At 42.4% G+C, this 21,790-nt stretch overlaps 1 protein-coding gene across 1 annotated transcript in view; it reads right to left on the bottom strand.

Annotated features, from left to right (window-relative positions):
* The window catches only part of SH3RF2 (SH3 domain containing ring finger 2), a 120,957-nt gene extending 116,172 nt beyond the window's left edge, over nucleotides 1–4,785 (bottom strand). The window contains exon 1 of the mRNA XM_008569077.1: nucleotides 4,408–4,785. Within this exon, the coding sequence (XP_008567299.1) occupies nucleotides 4,408–4,785 (378 nt within the window). The remainder of the gene's footprint in view (nucleotides 1–4,407) is intronic.
* Nucleotides 4,786–21,790: the final 17,005 nt, after the last annotated feature.

Raw genomic sequence — 21,790 nt, forward strand, 5'->3', positions numbered from 1 at the left:
GGGGGGGGGGGGGGGGGGGGGGGGGGGGTAAAATAGATGTCTCTCAAAAGAGGAAATACAAATGGCCAATAGGTATATGAAAAATGTTCAACATCATTAATCATCAGGGGAATGCAAATCAAAACCACTTTGAGATATCACCTCACCCCAGTTAGACTGGCTATTATCAAAATGATAGAGAATAACGCCTGCTGGTGAGGATGTGGAGAAAGGAGAACCCTCCTACACTGCTGGTGGGACTGTAAATTGGTGCAGCCATCATGGAAAATGGTATGGAGTTTCCTCAAACAGCTACAGATAGAACTGCCAAGCTTGGAGAAAATTATGTTAAGTGAAACAACCTAGGCACAGCAGGACAAATATTGCATGCCCTCACTCATAAGTGGGAGCTGAGTAAATAAATAAATGAATACACAATAAGAGAGAGAAAGAAACAAAAATCACAGTAATAGATTGAGCTTTTAGAAGGAGAGAACAGACCTATAGTCACTAGAAGTGGAAAGGGGAGAGGTAGAGGAAGGGGGATTAATAAGAAATTAATGAGGAATTGGTTAACAGACACAAAGAATAATTACATATTGTAATGATGAATAAGCTAACTATCCTGATTTGACCATCACATATCTATAGTCACTAGAAGTGAAAAGGGGAGAGGGAGAGGAAGGGGGATTAATAAGAAATTAATGAGGAATTGGTTAACAGACACGAAGAATAATTACATATTGTAATGATGAATAAGCTAACTATCCTGATTTGACCATCACATATTGTATGCAACTATTGATAGTCAATTTTTACCCTAAAATATGTCTAATAATTTATGCTTTGATTAAAGAAAATATATATATAAAATTTAAAAAGTGTGTCTAATTTAGAGTAGAAAGTGAGTCATTTCAATAACAATCACAGCTAACACTTATTGAGCACTTAATATGAAACATTCCCTGCGCTAAGAATTAAGGGATATGAATCATCTCATTTATTCTTCACAACAACCCTCTGAGGTAGGTGCTGCTATTATCTCTGATTTACAGATGGGGAATTGGAGGCCCTGAGGTTTGAGTGACTCACCCATACTCTACTGAGGGGCAGAATCAGGATTTGAATTTTGGTATTTCTCAAACCTAATCCTGCAAATTCTTAGTTTCTCTGCTTTACTGCTCATCCTAATTCAGAAATATTATTAAAGTGTAATGAAGTGAGAAGAGAGAAATCAGCTACTTGGGAACCCATAATCCTTTTGAAGGCTTGCAAAGTCCTTTGGTTTGACTGCATTGTGGGGAAGAATAAGAACCAGTGGAATTTGCACAACCAGGGGCCCTCCAGGAGTCGGTTGATCTTACCTGTTGGTTTGAAATAATTGCATGCTATAAAAACCTACAGCTGTTTCTCAAGTTTTCTTTTTACACAATCAGCTTGGGAGGGTTTTAGGCGTGTAGGCACAATGGGCTATTTTTTCTGTCTCTCCGGCTGGCACCACAAGGTGTGACTGTTGGTTCCACCCTAGCATACTGGCTGGCACAAGATGCATCGAACCAACAAAAAGATCTCGATGAACTTGTTTTTTAGATGAGCCTGGTGAGCAGAACAGACTTCAGATTTAAAAAGCTCCTAGACAGGAAGTTAAAAATGAACTCTTTCAGAGTGCTAGGTTATCAGTGAGTCCTCTGAAAGAGGTGTTTTACAAAATGGTACCTGTGACAACAGGTTATTTATGTCCTCTTAGGGGAGTACTTTATATTTAGTATTATCCTGTCCTGGACTCATCACATATTCAAGTTCAATAATAATACCTATTACACTCTCCTGCAACGGTTATCACTTCTGTGTTTCGTAGAATGCCTCATGCATGGCAGGGTACAATAAACAGTCAATAATAATATTTACTATGATAATGATCTTCCAAAAATGCCTTTCATCTAAGGCTCTCACAGTGCTTTGCACAGACTAATTGGTTAAGCCTCACAGTGGCTCTCTGTTTTTGCAATACATTTTCTTATTTTACAGCATTTTAAGTTGAGACCCAGCAAACTTAAGTGGCTTGCCCAAAGTCATACAGCAAGTTTAAATGAATGATAATGATGATGCTTTGCATTTACATAGCAGATGTTTTCTGAGGTGATACGAATATGTTGCAAAGATAATTTTCACACTATTTGGGGGAGGGTGGGTAGCAAGTATTACTAGCTGTTGACTAGATTGGATAAACCAAGGCAGAGAGAGCAAGTGACTCAGGAAAATTTGACTGAGGATGCAAGTCTATTCCTCTGATTCAGACCAGAGGGTGATATCCAAACAATCTTCAGTTTTCTTAACTGAAGGATTCATGGTTGCTTTCACACTTACAGGAAAGATAATTATATTTTTGAGAGTAGAGGCAGGTGGCAGAATGACAGCCATGTTTACGTCCAGGAATGGGTTTGCTCATATCCCCATGGAGAGAGGCCCAAAGGAAATGAGATGGGCCACATCAAGAAAGAATAGCTAAGGAAATGAAGGTAACAGGAGCAGTGGGGGAGGCTGCCAGCTCTGCTCTTTTGCAGAGCATCTTTACTAACCCAGGCCTGCCTGAAAGCAAGAGCCCTTAGGGCTTGGTTCTGTGACATGACAGGACTCAGTCTGGAGCAGCTTGAAGGATGGGCACAGATGCATCCCTGGAACCTCAGTCTGATGTTACAAGACCCCACAGAAGAGTGGGGACCACCAGTTATCTTAATGGCTATTTCTTACATCTCAATTCCCTGTGCCAGGAGGGTCTGGGAAATCTCTCTGGTTCAAAAACTTGGTAGCTGTGGATCCGTTTTTTGCTACCTTTTCTTAGCAACATAGCCATATCGAAAAGAGGAAAACCTGAACAAAACTATTTGATGCTGATAAGGAACTTATCTCCTCCTGGTCTGGCCGTGTTTCCTTAGTGAGTGATGATACTCTACTGAAGGGTGAGTCAGACTTTTGCAGGGTGGGGGAGGGGAGAGGCTGCAGGGTCTCAGAAATTCGAGGGGGCTTTGCTGACCCAGAGATAGACAAGGCATGTTTGAGAAAAGTTTGCTCCCCCACCCCCACTCCACCTTTTCCAGGCCTGTGGATTCTGATTAATGACTAGACCAGGGCTAATGGAGAGACTTACAGAGGAATGCCAAGCCCTTTGCTGGAATGTGTTCACACACACAAGCACAACAGCCATAAAAATTCTGCACTGAGGAAATCACACCAATGTCCTGCTTCTTCCCGCTCTCATTTTTGAATGTTTACACATGCTCCTACCACATGGGAGGCTTAAAGGCACAGTGAACTCAAGGAAGGGAGAGTTCTTGGAAGGAAAATTTCAGAAAATTGTTCTGAATGCACATTACAAGCCTCCTCTCCTGAGTGGGGAAGGGGTCCCTGCAAGATCCTCCCACCTGCTATTGCTCTTCAGAGCGGGGAGTCGTGGGATCCTGCTGCCGGTACTAAAGCCTTCTTTAGGTAAGACTTCAAAGAAAGCAGCTTTGACTTCCTAAGTATGCTGCTGACCCAAGCCACAGCTTTCTGTGTCCACTTGGGCACACTTACTCCAGGGGTGACAGTGCAAATAATCCTGCCAGACTCACAAGGACCATGTCCTTCTCTCCAGATGTGCCCTTATACACATCCCACAACACAGCTCACCTCCAAGTCAGATAAAATCCTCAGGGTGTGCTTGCAGGACTGGACAGAGAAATTCACATTATCTGCACAGGAAAAGCATTACTGGGTGATTTGTGCAGCTGGAGACCGGGTCTGGGTCTGAAGTCCCTGGATGTGTATTTTCTATGTGTTTTATTCATTTTGTAAAGTAAGACACATCTGCAGGGCTCCTGCACACATCTGTTGCACTTTGTGGGCTAGCCTTTGCCATCGATCAGTCCACCCACATAGACGCTTCCCTCCCTCACCATCTCCAGCATCAAGTATCTTGATAGCTTTGAACAGATTATGAATGAGCATTTTCATAATAGCGCTTTTGACTGGGGGTGGGAAGATGGATTTGGGTAAAATTCAAACAAAACCTGACGTGGAAACTTCTCAGTGATCTCAAAAGCAACAAGCAAATGGATTTGTTTTCTCTCTTTTTCCCACGGACTGGTTTGGCCTCAGAAAAGCAGAAGTAGAAGACTCAAAGTATAATCTAAAAAGGTTTCCTTATTCAACTACCTTCTGGGCAAGAAGTAAGGAGAACCTAGGACGCTTTAACAGTTCTAAGGAAAATTCCTGGACGAATTAGATAGGCTCGGAATTCCATCATGTTTCAGTAAATGATTACCTCTCACAGAATCTTATCAGCGCTACTCTGAAATGTAACTAAAAGAAGGTAATCCTTAGCTCCCGGGAGAGACACAAATCCAACCTCCAAGTGGACATGATATTAGCGAATAAGATCTTTCTTACCCCATCCATGTGGATTCTGATATTGGGCACCAGCCGGAAAGGACTGGCCTGCAGACCTCTGGGGTGGGTCTTGCTTTTCCTGCCGTCCTGCGAGGTCAGCACGCCGGGCCTGCGGAGGGAGCCCCCTCTGCCGGAGCTGTGGCCTGAGCGCACGCCATCCAGAAGACGCACGAGCAGCAGGTTTGCTGGCAGCGCCTCGATGCTGCAAAACACCAGGGTCCTGCATTCAGGGCACCGCAGCTCCTTGTGGGCCTTGAAAATCCTTTGTAGACATGGTTTGCAGAAGGTGTGCTGGCAAGGGAGGACTTTGGCTGTGACATCGAGCTTTTCAAAGCACACAGGGCACTCCAGAAGATCAAGTAACGTCAAATCATCCATTTTATTTTAAAACTCCAGTCCGGATCTGGGGACGCAGGGTCCACATTGTAGGGGCAGCTGAGTCAAGGGGGCAGAGCCGGTCTCTTGGAAGCGTCAGATTTCCTGCCTGTTTGAAGGAGAAAAGAAGGAACGGAAAAAATGTGACTGCTCCGAGAGGTATATCCCACCTACATTGAGGCAGTGCCTCATAAGGCAGTTTGCAAGTACTTTGTTCTGGCACCCAAGTTTCAAATGACTCACTCTGATTCAGTGCTAGCAGGTATACGACTCCACTCTGTTTGCTGCAAGGATCAGAGGGAACGTTCAGCACAGGGACTGACTGCTCATTGCCCCTGTGTGGAGGGCGGGAGCAGGGAGACGAAACCGGCCCGCTCCTCCCTACCAGCAAGGCTGGAAGGGGTCCTTCACCCTGCCTGGGGAAAGCATCGGACAGTCAGTCTCAAGTCCCAAATCACGGCCCCCTTAGAATGTAGTTTCTGTGAAGCTGTCTCCTCCTCCTCCTTTGCCCCATTTAACTTATCTATTATCTGCATTGCATGCAGATACGTTTAGGTAGAATCTCATGCAGATGTGAATTGTTTCCTTCAAAATAGATCTTCCTCCACTATTTTGTTCTAGCAATCTACAAGAAAAATTTCTACTAGAAACCCTTTTTTAAAAATTTGTTTTGCCTTAACTACACAGTCCACAGTACTTGGAAGCTTTTTTTTCCTTTTCCTTTCTTCTTTTTTCTTCTTGCCTCCTCACCCTGGTTATCTTAGTCTCAGAGACAATATTCCTCCCACAAGGTGAAGTCGTGCAGCCTGTTTAGTTACTTTGACAATTGTTCTTGGTTTCAACTGAAGCGGATAGAAATTCTGGGTTGCGGTCACAACCTGTAAAAACCAAGACGGAGCAGCATATACAGGGGGGAGTGTGTGTGTGTGCGTGTGCGTGCGTGTGTGTGTGTGTGTGTGTGTGGTCTGCAGACAAGCCTTGTTCCAGAAACTGTCCTTTTGGATGTCTGAAAAGAAGTCCCCAGTTAGAAAAGTCTCCTGGAAAGAAGTCAGCTGTCCCTTACTAGTGCCAAGACTTGGGAGAATGCCGCGGTGGCCAGGGAGGGTTGGCAGGTGGGGCCGGTGGCCCCACTAGTAAGCAGGGCAGACATGCCCCACGAGGATGATAGATGGCGCCTTGCCTTCCTGAGAGTCCCCTCCTAACACGGGGGCCACTAACCTCGTGCTTGTACCCTCTGCCGAGTTCAGCTTGGCTCCTCCTCCGCTCAGCAGGGGCGCGCTGCTCCCTCCCGCGGGCTTCCGCGGCTTCCTTTTCCCCCCGAGTGCCGCGGCCGCCACCGCTTTGAAAACTTTAACAACTCAGAGTCTTACTCGTTTGGAGGGATCGCCCTGTTAACACTTTCGCCACCGGGCATTCGCCTACCAGCCACGCTCCTCTCTGAGTTCACACTGGGCTACTGATCGTTCCTTTATGTAACTGGGAAAAGATTGTAAGAGGTGAAATGTAAGCCAGCCCCGAAGGCCAAGTATTTACAAAATTTATATGTTTTTCTTTCCCATTTTCTCTCCTACCCAAGAATTGAAACCTGCTCAGTTATAAACATGCCAAGGCGATTGCGTGTGTTTTCAACCTTTGTAAGGATATCCTGGGAAGGACAAACATTTTCATGATAGCTATGATAACAAGGATAAGCTGGCCACCTAGAAAATACTGTTTCTTAAAAATCATAGTCAATCCCTGAATTTAGAGATGAGAAAGACTTTAGCGATCTTTTGGCTCAATCTCTTTTAAAAAAATCACGTACACACACATACTTGAAAGATCAAAGTACTGAAGGACCTTTTTATTTTTTATTTTTATTTTTATTTTTTTTTAAAGATGACCGGTAAGGGGATCTTAACCCCTGACTTGGTGTTGTCAGCACCGTGCTCACCCGACGAGCTAACCGGCCATCCCTATATGGGATCCGAACCCGGGGCCTTGGTGTTATCAGCACCGCACTCTCCCAAGTGAGCCACAGGCCGGCCCTGAAGGACCTTTTTAAACAAGGAAAAGCAATGGTTCCTAGCTCTCCTCCTGCCTACTAGCTACTGTAGTCTTTTCATATCCTCAAATAATGCCTGTTTTTTTTTTTTTTAATCAATAATACATTTCATGTAAAGTTACAAAGGTATTCAATAATACTACCTAACACCAGGGTGTGCTCACCCGACGAGCTAACCGGCCATCCCTATATGGGATCCGAACCCGGGGCCTTGGTGTTATCAGCACCGCACTCTCCCAAGTGAGCCACAGGCCGGCCCTGAAGGACCTTTTTAAACAAGGAAAAGCAATGGTTCCTAGCTCTCCTCCTGCCTACTAGCTACTGTAGTCTTTTCATATCCTCAAATAATGCCTGTTTTTTTTTTTTTTTTATCAATAATACATTTCATGTAAAGTTACAAAGGTATTCAATAATACTACCTAACACCAGGGTAGCTCTTCTCTGTGCCAAACACTGTTCTAAATGCCTTATATTAATCCATATAACTCTTTTAACAACTCGAGGACACACTAAACTCTTCTTTACCTTCATTTCACAGATGAGGAAACTGAGACACAGAGAGGGTAAATAACTCATCCTAGAAGTCACGGCCTGCAGAAGGCAGGTGGTGTGTGCTCTTCACCACCACACCATGGGTGGTAGAACTTTAAGAGGAGGAGTTGTGGTTCAAGGCAGCTAAACCCCATCTAGGATGGCAGGAAGTCAAAAGATAATGACCAAAATTGACCAATGAACTTCTCTTGCCGGTGAGACAGCTGTGCCCAGAGAGATCAAGAGATCAAGTTGCCCAGTGAGTTAGGGGCAGAACTAGGACTGGAAACTAGGTGTTCTTTTTCTTACTACATGTATATTCTCTCTCATCATATGGATGACTGTTCTTTGTTATGCAGAGAGCACTTAGATACAGCTCTCTGGGAAAGTCTTAAGAGGGGACTAAGAGGGCTGAAAACACTGCAGTGGTTTACATGTTTCTCAAAGTTCTCCCATGTCAGTTCTGAAAAATCAAACACACGTGAAGCTCACAACAAGGGAGCACTAGAGGGTGGAGCAGGTGAAGTTTTCTGTCCTCTGAGCACTCAGGGCTAATTTTAGAGACCACTTTCAACTCTTTTTTTTTTTTTAAATCCCCCTTTTGAGCTTCATAACATCACATTCCATTCTGCTTGCCTGTCTCTTTCAATGAATTTCCACTCTTGATTCTGTCCCATAAGGAAGCCCATTATCATTTGAAGCCCTTTGCTGTCCCTTGACTCTGTTTCCCACTTAGTAAAGCTGAGCCACTGTCCTCTGTGGGCCGCCCTGCAGTTCCCTCCCCTCTAGAAAGGGCCACTCCAGTGCTGGAGGTCTTACTGCAGGGTTGGCAATGTTTTGCTTCCTTCCCTGTCTCATTCTATCCTCTCTCTCTCTTACATACGCACATCTGCACATACATGCATGTGCACACACACACGTGCATAAGGATACACGTAATCTTAATAACAGCAACATTTATGAAGTACTTGCTGTATGCCATAGACCAGCATTAAGACTTTACACGGATCATTTAATTGAACCCTCCCAACCACCCCATAAGGTAGGTGCTGTAACTTTCCCAGGGTTACAAAGCTTATGATCTGGATTCAGGTTGGTCTAATCCCAGGGCCTGTGTTCCTTACTATTATTTCTTTTCATGTTATAAAGTCAATATATTTCCTAAGTACACCTATATATATCTTTACTGTACAAATCCACACACATATACATGTATCCATATCATACACACCAGCTGGTCTCAGGGCCAACCCAGGACAAAACGATGACGTCAGAAAAGGAGACTGGATTCCATGCACATTCACCCTCTGTAATCCACCCAGTCTCATGGCCCCTCCATGCCCTTGTATGCTCAGTGGTTTCAAAAAGCTTTGAACCCTCCCATCCCACCCGATGACGTCAGAAAAGGAGACTGGATTCCATGCACATTCACCCTCTGTAATCCACCCAGTCTCACGGCCCCTCCATGCCCTTGTATGCTCAGTGGTTTCAAAAAGCTTTGAACCCTCCCATCCCACCCCTCAGACCAGCTCAGTCCCAGGAAGGCAGTGGATTACTCTTTCCTAATGTATTTGGCAATTGAAAATCTAGCCAATTGAATAAAATTGTGATGGTAAAATGTTAGGCACTGGTGGAGGATGGAGAAAGTTTACACTGAACAGGAGGAGTGGTCTTTTAGCATCTCTTGAATCACACCTGTAGGTGGTCCCCAACCCCACCCACATATGAGGTTAGACTTGAGGAGAAAATTTCTCTTGAAGCTTTTGAAGAAAGGGGAAAGTTTTACATGGGGATTTTATCCCAGCTTACTGAAATGCTGCCTTGGCATCAAATCAGATGAACATCTATTCCTTAAAAACAAACAAAAAGGTGAACTATACATGCCTCTCCAGACTCCCGGGTCCCCGTATCCCCCACACTGTTCCCACTCCATCAGCACTCCTGTTTATATCTCTACAGTTATGTGGTGATTACAAGCTGCACTCCTTTTTAATACCTGTGTGATATTTATGAGCTTCTGCTGTTTATATTTCTAAGTACATCTCGATTTAGGTTAAAAAAAAAAAAAGTAAATCTGATCATATTGTTCCCCTATTCAAAACACTTCAGTAGATTCCCATTGACCTTAGGATAAAGTATAAATCATTTTTCTGACCTATCAGGCCCAGCATGATCTGGCTCATGTCCACCTCTCCTGCCTCTACTTATACCCACATCTCTTCTCGCCCACCACATTCCAGGCCCACTGGCTTTCTCTCTTTACTCTGAGGACAGCTGAAGTTTTTCTACCATAGGGTATTTGTTCATGCCCTTCTTTTGTCTCCAACGCACTTGCTAGTTACTCTTTCCTTCCCCGCTTTGCTTTTTTCACCCCCACCTCTGCAAATTTGAGCTTAAACAACACTTCCTCAGGGAAGCCTTCCTTGATCCTCATGAGTAGAAAATGTCACCCTACACTTCTCCTTCATAACAGATATCGCAACTGTAATTCAGTAAATATCTGATAATGCACAACTCCCCCAAACAGACTGTAACCTCCAAGAGAGGAAAAAACGTATGTGTCTTGTCACTGTTCTATTCCCCATATTCAACACAGTGACTGGCACGTGGTTGATGATCAATAAATGTCTGTTGAATGGGTTTATGAGTGAATGAATGAATGAATGAATTATGTTCTTAGAAATTTGTGTTTGGGCAGGTGTACATCAAACTGCTGATAATGGCTTTATATTGGACACCTGTCAGATGCCACCTTACGTGTTCTCAGCCCCACCTTTTACTTAAGCTAAGAAGTTGTGTCAGATTCAGGTGGATGTTACCTGGCAGTGTCTCTCCTCAAGACCTTGCCATGGACCTCTTGCCTCCTGCTCCAGAGTTTCTCTGATGTTGCAAGCTGGGACACCTACACTCACAACTGCATGATCTAAAGGTGTGGACCATCTTTGACTAATGAGGAGTCTGTGGATGAACGCCTTCCCCTTTTATCCTTTGAGATGGGTGATCCTGGGATTTCATAGGTTCTTGAGAAAGTCCTGTGGCATGAGTACCATTCATCCACTGGGTGGCTAACGCAAGAATGGGTCCTTGTATTTGCTCTCCCTCATTCCCTGTTTCATTCCTCCATCCCTAACCTCTGCTCCCAAATAGATTACCTTCCAGAAACCAAGTCTATGTCCCAGGCTAGGACAGTTTCAAATTTAAAATTGAGTTACAAAACAAGCATACAGCTAATTTCTGTTGATCAATTTTTCTCACTTATTGAAATTATAGTTTTAGAGGTATGCTGTTTTCATTTGACTGGCTCTCAGCCCTTTGGTCATCTCTGCGTCTCTGCCATAAGTTAATCATTTGAAAACCAATTCTTAAATCCATCAGAGGAGTTCAGGAACTCTAAAGCATTGGAGTTGCAGGGTCATGAAGCTTCTCTTGGCTGTCATTGCATTCTTGTTGGTGGAGGCCATGGATTGTACTTCTTGCCTCTTTTCCCTCAGTATCTGGTATAAATCTGCATATGTGTATTGAGTATTTAAATTGAGCTATGTTATCTATTTCCATGATGTTGAATATGTCCCTCTGGGGCTGGCTGGTTAGCTCAGTTGGTTAGAGCGTGGTGTTATGACAACCAAGGTCAAGGGTTCGAATCCCCATACTTACCGGCCACCAAAAAAAAAGAAAAAAAGTTTGTCCCTGTGATTTGATTTTTTTAATCATACTGTGGAACATGGGGAACTATTCAAGGAGAGGAAAGACTGGAGGAAAGAGGGCACCTTTCCAGCAGTGGGAATGTGAAGGAGGCAGAATGGCATGGGTTGGTGGCTGTTAGACATTGTCTGTCTTTGAAAGATGCAGGCCTGGAATGAGATTCACTATGAGATTTCTTCTCCAATTAGGGGGATGTTTGCAGGTGAGGAGTGTACTTTAGGGTATTCCTATGGAAACACCAGATCCACAGGAAAGTGACTCAAACTCCTGGCAAGGACAAAAAGCCAGCAGTAAATTTTCTGGAGATGACTTGCGGTCCTTAAGTTAATGAGAAACAGTTTGAACCAGCAGTCAAGAGCATGGTTTTGGAGACTAACAGACCTGGTTTGAATTCCAACTCTGCCAGTTATGAGATAGACCACTTGAGCAAATTACTCCATTCCTCTGTTCCTTGGATTCCTCGTGCATAAAATGAAGTTACTAACAGGACTTACCCCATTGGGTTGTTCGAGGAGTCAGTTGAAATAGTGCATGAAATAAGTGCTTAATAGATGTAGGGTCCTTCTCTTCTTCCTTCTTCTTTGTAAGTAGATTTCATAAACGAACTGGGAGCCAGATGGTTCTCACTCTGACCCAAACTAAACTCAGAAAAGAACATGCTAGGCCAGGTGGTGGGTTGGTTCTTTATTGATACAAACACTCTAACACAATGTATCTCTAATCTCAGTTGTTTGTATTCCATCTTTATGTTTTGTTTTGTTTTGTCTTTTGTTTTTTGCCAGAGTCACATATGTTTTTTTATTTTTTTACTTTTTATTTTTTTTCCTTTTTTTTGTCTTTTTTCGTGTCCGGCAATGGATCGCAACCCTCAGTGTCGCGACCGTACCGGACCGGGACCGGCAATGGGATCGCAACCCTCGGTGCTGAGCCCGCACCTTGCTCAGCCAGTGAGCGGGAACCAGTCTGTATGTGGGATCTGAACCCTCGGCGACATATGTTTTTTTAAAATGTCAAATCACTTTTTTATTGAAATTCCAGTTTAATGCTATTGCTTGACTAGATCTGAACTCGAGACCTGAGTAATGTGTGTAAAAAAGGTAGAGTTAGCAAGTGTTAGAGAAGCATTAAAGTCTAACCCTAAACCGGGGATTTCTATTTGATGTGCTCAGCAGCATCAAGGAGAAATGAAAAGAGAACAGCTTTTTCACTGTGTGATTCAGTGTTACTCATCTTGTGTTAGGGTACCCAGTCTTTGGGAAACTCTGTTCTAGTGTATCGTAAAGAAACTGGGTGTGATCGTGAAGAACCAAAAGGAGGACGGAAGCCTACCCATTTTCTGTTCCATCAACAGTGGTTCACCCACCTCTGCCTCTGGTGAGAGAGTCTTCCTTGCATTTTTTCCTCTTGATTTTTAGTGAAAGAGTATAGTCTACTAAACATATTTGCATTCTTTACTGAAGATTAGAAGAGAGTTCTAAAGGCACCTTCGTGAGAGGAGGAAGTAGGAAAGTACATAAAAACGCATCTTACCATTCTACTGATATTAGAAAATAACTCAGCTGGTAAAATCCAAGTAAAAATCTGTAGTGTAGTTAATTATATTGTCTATGTCAATTTCCTAGTTTATATAATGTGTCACAGTTCTATAAGAAGTTACCATTGGGGGAAGCTGGGTGAAGGGAAAAAGGGACTTCTCTGTACCCCTTTTGCAGTGCCTTGTGAATCTATAATTATTTCAAAATAAAAAGTAAAAAAAAAGAGCTGGCCAGTTAGCTCAGTTGGTTAGAGCACAGCCTATAACATCAAGGTCATGGGTTCAGATCCTCATTCTGGCCAGCTGCCAAAAAAAGATTAAAAAGTGAAAAAAAAAGTAAAAAAGTTTGGTATGTAGTCAAAGCCTTAAAATATGTTCCTACCCTTTGACTCTAAAATACCACTTCTAGAAATGTATACTAACATAACAGATATATATCCAAGTATGTTCCTCATAGCATTACTTATAATGGTGAAAAGTTAAAAACAGCCTTAATGTGCAAAAATAGGGAAGTGAGTACATAAATGATGTTATATATGTGTGTGTGTGTATATGTACATATGAATACTGTACAACTATTAAAAATGATAGGGAGATGTGCATTTAATGATATGAAGAACATTCACAATTAAGTAAATATAAAAACTTATGAGTTATATAAGTCCAGGTTATTTAAAAATGACACATATATATAATATTGAGACTAGAAGAATGTATGCCAAAATGTCAACAATGGTTATTTCTGGATGCTGGGCTTATTGGCTGGTTTTTATTTTTTCATTTTGCTTTTTTAAAAATTACATATTTGTAATTTTCTATAATGAACAAACATTACTAGTGTAATACACTTAAAGATAATAAAAATAGTTTAAGTCATTACAACAGTAAAAGACTTTTGCAATGGAGGAGTTAAATCCTGTACCCCTGAGGGACTATGCATTATAATTGATAAGATAGCCATTTAAAAAAAAAAAAAAATTGCAAAGCTCCGAAACTGCTATAAGTAGACGTTAATCCATAACAGATACTGTGCCTTACAAAAGAAAAGGCTTTGATCAGTCATTTTTAGTTTCTAACTGATCTTCCTCCTCTTTCTTTACTGTTTCCTTTCCAATAATCAGTAAATGTTTTGACTCAAAACCATAAGCAGGATGCAACTTTAATTCTTACTAAACTCAGGGCAAGTCTGTGCAAAAGCTGACATTTGCCTAGGCTATTGGGTAACCACAATTTTGTACTTTTGATTACACAGGTGGAAAAGTTGCAAAACTCAGTAATTCCCCAAATGCTGATTAGTCCTAGTGTCTCTCTTCACAGGTAGGTCTTCCAGGTTAATATGAAATACATGAGAAACAAATGTTTTCTTCTTTTTTTTTTTTTTTTTTAAAGAATTAGAATTATTTTTCTATAACTGACTAACATCTGTCAAATCAAGCAGACATTTTTGGGGGGCCCTGTGATGGTGCTAATTATATATTAATTATAAGATATTATGTGTTATTTATTCACTTGTCCTTATAAGTTGTCTCTGTCTTCCACAAAATCTGCATCCCAAGATTCGAGAACCAGGTCTGTGTTGCTCATTTGTGCCCGACACAAGCAAGTGCTTAATAAATTTCTGCTGAGTGATGAGGATGACTCATTTGTGTTTGGAATTCTCATCACGTTCCTAGGAAGAAAGCTTGGGACTTGGAATTTGAGACATGCTTTGGAAACTCATCTCTACCACTGAGAGCTTTGTGACCCCATGTGTTCAATAGCTCTAAACCTCATCCATAAAAATCAGTAATATGTACTCCTCAGGCTTTTCATGAGGAATAAATTTCCTAATATGTATTGATAGCACTTAGACCTTCGTGAGAGGAGGAAGTAGGAAAGTACATAAAAACGCATCTTACCATTCTACTGATATTAGAAAATAACTCAGCTGGTAAAATCCAAGTAAAAATCTGTAGTGTAGTTAATTATATTGTCTATGTCAATTTCCTAGTTTATATAATGTGTCACAGTTCTATAAGAAGTTACCATTGGGGGAAGCTGGGTGAAGGGAAAAAGGGACTTCTCTGTACCCCTTTTGCAGTGCCTTGTGAATCTATAATTATTTCAAAATAAAAAGTAAAAAAAAAAAGAGCTGGCCAGTTAGCTCAGTTGGTTAGAGCACAGCCTATAACATCAAGGTCATGGGTTCAGATCCTCATTCTGGCCAGCTGCCAAAAAAAGATTAAAAAGTGAAAAAAAAAGTAAAAAAGTTTGGTATGTAGTCAAAGCCTTAAAATATGTTCCTACCCTTTGACTCTAAAATACCACTTCTAGAAATGTATACTAACATAACAGATATATATCCAAGTATGTTCCTCATAGCATTACTTATAATGGTGAAAAGTTAAAAACAGCCTTAATGTGCAAAAATAGGGAAGTGAGTACATAAATGATGTTATATATGTGTGTGTGTGTATATGTACATATGAATACTGTACAACTATTAAAAATGATAGGGAGATGTGCATTTAATGATATGAAGAACATTCACAATTAAGTAAATATAAAAACTTATGAGTTATATAAGTCCAGGTTATTTAAAAATGACACATATATATAATATTGAGACTAGAAGAATGTATTATGAGCATAAGCTCTGGAGTCAGATGGCCTATGCCATCTTATTAAATAAGAGTGTGACCTAGAGCAAGTTACTTAAACACTCTGTACTTGGTTTTCTCATCTGTAAAACAGGGATGGTAATAATAGCACTTACCCTGTAAGATTATTGTGAGCATACACTGAGAATGTATACATTTTTATATGCTTATAAAAATGCTTCAGAGTGTGACACAGAGTATAAGTGTTCGGTAAATGTTAGCCATTATCCTTTTATCAGGCCTCTTATCTATTGTGTTGCATCTAAAGTACAGTTTAAAACTGAGCCCAACTCCTGCCTTCTTTTCCTGAAGCAGTTATTCATTCTGATTTGGCCAGTGCATGACTGTCAACTCAGAGAAGCTGCCTGGAGGCTTATGTTGTCTTGGGCATTGCAGCACCCTGTAGAACTTTAAGAGGGGGTGGGGTTGGCTATTATCCTGGAATAAATAATAACAATTAACAGTATTTTGTGCCAGCTTCTGTGCAAAGAACCATACCCCTGTTATTACCCCATCTTACAGATAAGGAAACCGAGGCTTAGAGAGGTTATGTTTTGCCCCAGCTAGTGCATTGGGGAACTCAGAATTAATACCCAGGCAGTCTGTACTCTTAACCTTCACGTCATTCCACTTGCTGCATCTATCATATAAAAAGGAGGCTATTTTAATCATGCCTTATTGCAATTTTGATTCAAAATTTTAATTCTTAGCCACATTCAGTAGAGTTCAAACCTTGGAAACACAAGCAACCTTCTCACAGTAACGTCAAGTTAATCTACAATAAACAGAAGTGAATAAGCCTGCAACAGAAAAGGAGACACTATAGGGGGAATTTCTTTTTGAGATAAAATAATAAGAATGCCAACAAACTAAATGAAAGCTAGTCAATGCATTTGGATAAAAGTTTTTTTGGTTTTCAATAACAAATTGAAAATCCTGTAAATAAAACCAGAATCATCTCATTTTATTTTCATGCCCCATTTATGACTATGAATTAACTTTTCAACTCGAATTCTAAAATATATTTGTCCTGCTAGGTCTGGCTCTTCCATTCACAATATTACTTTTGCAGCAATCAACTGTGGGTAGACTAGGAGTATAAGAGGACGGTTGCTTATACTAGGAGTATAAGAAGAGGGCTCAAATGGCAGGCAGTTCTCTCCATGACACTGTCCAATCTCAAACACTCCTTGCCCCCTCCCTGGGGCTACACATAGCTTGGATTTCAAACCAACTTCAGCATTTTCACATTACCTATGAAAATTTTAAATGCGCATTTCCTTTCACTCAGTAATTCTGATCTAGAAGTTCATCCAAGAAAAATGCTCACAAAATATACAAAGATATATATCTCTATCTCTCTGTCTATCTATCTGTCTAAGGGAAGCTGGGACACCTGGGCTCCATCCTAAAAGCAACTGAGAGCCAATGACAAGTTTTAAGCTAGGAAGCAACAGAGATTCCCTTTAGATTTGGGGCTATTAACATATTTATGTCAACAAATATTTTCACTCAGAGTTTTCACTTTATGTCTCCTTGAATCTATGAATCAAGGGGTAAAAATACTGTGTCTTTAAGTGAAAAGAAGTAGCAGATTGTTTTTTTTAAAAAAAAATAAAGTCTACAAAATGGTGGCTGGAAACTGTAGTTAACATAAAAACGTATCTAAGTTTTGTAGCTTCCTGTGCTGCTTGATTTTAGAGACATTTCATGACATGTTATACACAGCCTGCAAGTTAATTAAGCTGTTGATTTGGAAGGTTGCTGGTAAATCCCTAGCCAGTTTCGAGGGCGTGTATGTGCTCTGTGTGGGGAGCTGGTTAAAGGCATCCATAACATTATGATAATCCCGTTGAATACTGCTAGGGTTCCAGCTGGCAATTCATTGCATTCCCACATCATTACCCACTAAGAGCCTTGCTTCCCGGAAAGGTAGGTGAATACTCAGTTAATAGGAGGAGAAGCAACATATTCAATTTGGTAAGAACTTGTCTCTCCCCGTCTCAAAGCGGGAATGGGAAAAGTCAGTGGTTTTTGAGAGGGGAAGAGAGAGGGCAGGGAGGAGCAGCCTGGGGTGACTGGGGAGCCGTCAAAGTCCCACAACTGCTGTAGAGGAGAACGGAAAGGTAGGTGAATACTCAGTTAATAGGAGGAGAATCAACATATTCAATTTGGTAAGAACTTGTCTCTCCCCGTCTCAAAGGGGGAATGGGAAAAGTCAGTGGTTTTTGAGAGGGGAAGAGAGAGGGTGGGGAGGAGCAGCCTGGGGTGACTGGGGAGCCGTCAAAGTCCCACAACTGCTGTAGAGGAGAATTTTCAGCCCTGGAGCCGGTGATCTCATTTGTTGCTACATATGCATTCACTCTTGCTTTCCTGGCCTTTTTGCCATGAGGACATGTGTATCTGCTGAATGTGTAAATGTGCCTCAGGGAGGCTGTGAGGATTTTAGAGACAGACTAAGCAGGATTAAAATTCTACTCTGCAATTTATTGAGCTGTGAGAGCTTGGGAAAGTTGCTTACCCTACCTCATCTGATTTCAGAATGCCTACCTGGCATGGGCTTTCGTGAGAATTAAATGAGATGAGATATATATGTATAGTGTCATAGCCTGTTCTGGCTGCTATAATAAATCCCCCAAACTGGGTGGCTTATAAACAACAGAAATTTATTGCTCACAGTTCCAGAAGCTGGGAAGCCCAAGATTAAGGGGCCAACAGATTTGGTGTCTGGTCTCTGGCTAATAAACAGCATCTTCTTCCTCTGTCCTCACATGGAGGCTGACAATCACATAAACCCATTCATGAGCAAGCAGCCCTCATGACCTAATCACCTCCCAAAGGCCCCACCTCATGCTACCATCACCTTGGGGCTTAGGATTTTAAAATGAATTTTGGGGGAATACAACATTCAGACCATAGCACACGGTGACTGGCACTTTACTGATGTTCAATAAATGTTTATTTCTTTCCCAACCCTGAACCAAAAATACGTTCGAGTGGGTTTCCATAGGAGTAGCCATTTATGCTTAGTTTTCACACATGTTTAGGGAAGCAGGAACACGGGTAGCAAAATGACCTGCATTCCAATCCTGATGTTAGAACTCATTTTGAAGTCACTCAATATTTTTGAGACTTAGGTTCCTTCTCTATAACATGAAAATGGTGATGCCCAATAGTTCCTATACCTTCTACAGTCATTGCGAGAACTTGGTGAAGTGAAGCAAGGATTCTCAAACTTTGAATGCATCAGAATCACCTGAGGAGCTTGTTAAAGCACGGATTGCTAAGCCCACCCCCAGGGCTTCTGATTCAATAAATCTGGGTGAGGCCTGAGAATATCCATTTTTAATCAGTTTCCAGGTGACGCGGATGCGATGGTCCAGAACAACACTTTGAGAACAGCGCCTGGCACACGGTAAACACTAGGTGGATATGAGCTTCTATAGCCCTTCATATTTTGGAGCAGGGCTAATATTGTAGACACCACCACCTGGCTACAATTTTCATTTTAGGGTCTTTATTTTGGCTATGTCAATAATTGCTTGATTTTTAATTTATGTAGAATGAATATAAACATTGAGGAGGAGGGATTTTGTATGTTAGGGGGTTAGAATCCACAAATCATTGTTGCTGAGGACATATGAGTGACCTAGACACAGGAATGAGGGGCCAGATGACCAGGTGCCAGTGTAGTTTCATCAGTCTGGCCCTCTTGAGGCATGCCTGGATTAAAAAACAAATTCAGCTGCTGCATAAGATTCTACCCAGCATTGAGGGCATGTTTTGGGGAGATTGGGGGAAATGATAGGAGATTTCCACAGGCCAGAGTCTTCTTTGGTGACTTGTAAAAATCCCACAATCCCCATGGCTTTTAAGTATTTGAAGGATGGACCTTCCCACTGAGGAGATCACAGGCCCTGACTATTTTAGAAGGCAGATGACAAAGATAAGGGGCATGGTGACACCTCTGCCACTTAACGAGAAGTCTGAATTACAGATCTAAAATTAACAGCTTCTTCTCCTCCCACCCTCCTATACTTCAACCTTCCTTTGTCGTTGTTTCTCAGAGCAATCGAATCTCAAAAAATGCTACCTGGATGTGCAAACCCTTCAGACACAGTGGGGTTGGGCAAGGCTGGAACTCGGCATTATGTCAGGGTTAAGGGCCCAGGTTCTGGGGTCAGATGGGTGGGACCACCTCTTCACTTCTCAGCTTGGAGAATGTGACCTCAGCAAGTGTCCACCATTTTTCTCACCTAAGGGCAGTAGTAATACTTATTTCAAATTGTTTTTGTGAGGGTTAATCAGATACATATGTAAGAACTGAACAAATGACAACTATTGTTACTTTGGGGGATTTTTAAGTGTTTGTTATTGGAATCCACTCCTGCATGATCTCCCTGAACTGTCTCTTTTCTAGAATCATCCATCCATGTTCAGTTGGTTTGTGGGGCCCAGATTTTCCACTTTCCCTGATTTGTTTACGGGACTTTGGACTGAAAGGGAAGAGAAGAGCCTTTCGTATGTGGCCTGGGGAAAGGAATGGGAGACAAGGACAGTGCAGGCTCTGTGAGGAGTCTGCCCCTGCCTGACCCCAAGGTCAGATGCTCAGTGTGAAACAGGGGTGAGAGCTATAAGCTGAATGAGGCAGACTTAGCTCAGAGGTCATGGTGCCAAATGCAATGCAGAGTTGGGGAAAGGGCTTGCACAGGGTGCTGGGATGCAGTGAGAACAGAAGAGCATCAAGTCTGTTTGGTTTCTCTAGGGATTGAGGTTCCAGGAGGTAGCTTCCCAGGCAGTAAAGCAGTGTTTTAATGTAGGCCACAGCATCTATGGGGATAACAAAGTAATTCCCACAGGACTTGTGGACAGGCAGTAAATGTCCATAACCCTGTCGGAGTTCAGGGACTGCACTCCTATCCATGGCTAATCACAGATAAATGGAGGGAAGCGTCCAGGGGCCTCTGATATGTCTGAGCATGAGGGGACTTGTTCCCAAAGCTCTCCCACCTCTGGGTGTATGTGTGTGGGGGGGACCGTGGTCACACGGGTAGGAGCAGGTGAGGTAGCTGAAGCCTGCTGCACAGTGCTGGGCACATGGGAGCACCCAGGGACTGTAGGTATTACCAGCTGTTCCCTGACACCTTGACCGCTCCCCATGCCCACAGGACTGAGCGATCTCTGCTGTGAGTGTTGAAGCACGTGCAGACTCTCAGCTCCTCCTTCCATGGGGCTCTCTGAAGAATGCAGGGTGGGATGTTGTTAGAAAAACACAGACTATGTTGTCTATTCCTGTACAATACAATCATCAACACAGAAGATTTCTGTGACCAAAAGTCTTGTGTGGGAATTTCTTTCCACCAGCAAGCAAGCCACCAATTCTACAGCAGATACTAGCTGCGTGCCCTCCAATTCAATTCTGACACTATCTACCCAGAGATAGTTTCAGATTGCATAGGTGAGGTCTCAGTCTCCACTTCAATGCCAGTTGCAAGTCCAGGCCTCTGAACTTCTGACAACCAGCTATAAATCGGGGTTCCCACAACCCCCTCCTTGGATTTGACTGATTTGCTGAGCAGCTCACAGAATGCAGGGCAACACTTACATTTACCTGTTTATTATAAAGGAGATGACGAAGGGTACAGAAGGAGGGATGTATAGGGTGAGGTATGCAGGAAGGGGGGTGGAGCTTCCACGCCATCCCCAGGTGCACCACCTTCTAGGAACTTCCACGTGTTCAGCTATCTGGAAGCTCCCTGAACCCTGCGCTCTTGGGTTTTTATGGAAGCTTCATTCTGTAGGCAGGATTGATGCATGGACGGTCATGTAGAAATGTGATTGGACAAAAGGGTATAACCTAATACTGACAGACTGAGTGTGGAAACCAGCAAGGCCTGTCTATTCAGGTTCTTCTTGGCCTCTCTGTGCAGCATACTTCCTCTCAGGTATGGGGCAGGACCCCTTTTGAAATTGGGGTCTTATGACCTACAATCAGTTAAGGTAGGTCAGAGGATTTCTTTATGTCCAGCTCCAAGACAGAAAGGCGGGGGAAGGTTAGAACAAACCAGGAATCATTGGAAGAAAAACAAAACAGACATATTATAATATCACATGTTCTAACTCTAGTCCAAATCTGTTTCTCCATCCGAACCATGAGGTATTTTCCTTTGGGGAAGGGTAACTTTTGCCTTAGGTACTAGGAACTAGTGATGGTCCCTGGCTGGCTTTGCTGAGCACTAGACTTAGAGTCAGAAGACCTGAGTTCTCATCCCAACTCTTTCACCTTTGAGTTGTGAGGCTGTGGCTTATTATTTAACTTCCTCATCTGTAAAATGGGGACAAAATTGCCTGCCCTCCCATTAGGTAATAAACATAGAACGTTTTGTAAGCTATAAAGTTCTGTTAAGGGAATTAGGGAAAGGGGTTTTGGCATGGCTGATAATGAGGTCTCCTAGGGACACTGGCACTCAACCAAAGAATGGCAACCGCAGGAACTGGCATTCCTCATTCTGAAATAACGAGGACTAATGAGGGAGTCCAGGCATGGAGACAGGCGAG

This window comes from Galeopterus variegatus, unplaced genomic scaffold (genome assembly GCF_000696425.1).
Source record: "Galeopterus variegatus unplaced genomic scaffold, G_variegatus-3.0.2 Scaffold462, whole genome shotgun sequence".
In the NCBI taxonomy this organism is placed as follows: domain Eukaryota; kingdom Metazoa; phylum Chordata; class Mammalia; order Dermoptera; family Cynocephalidae; genus Galeopterus; species Galeopterus variegatus.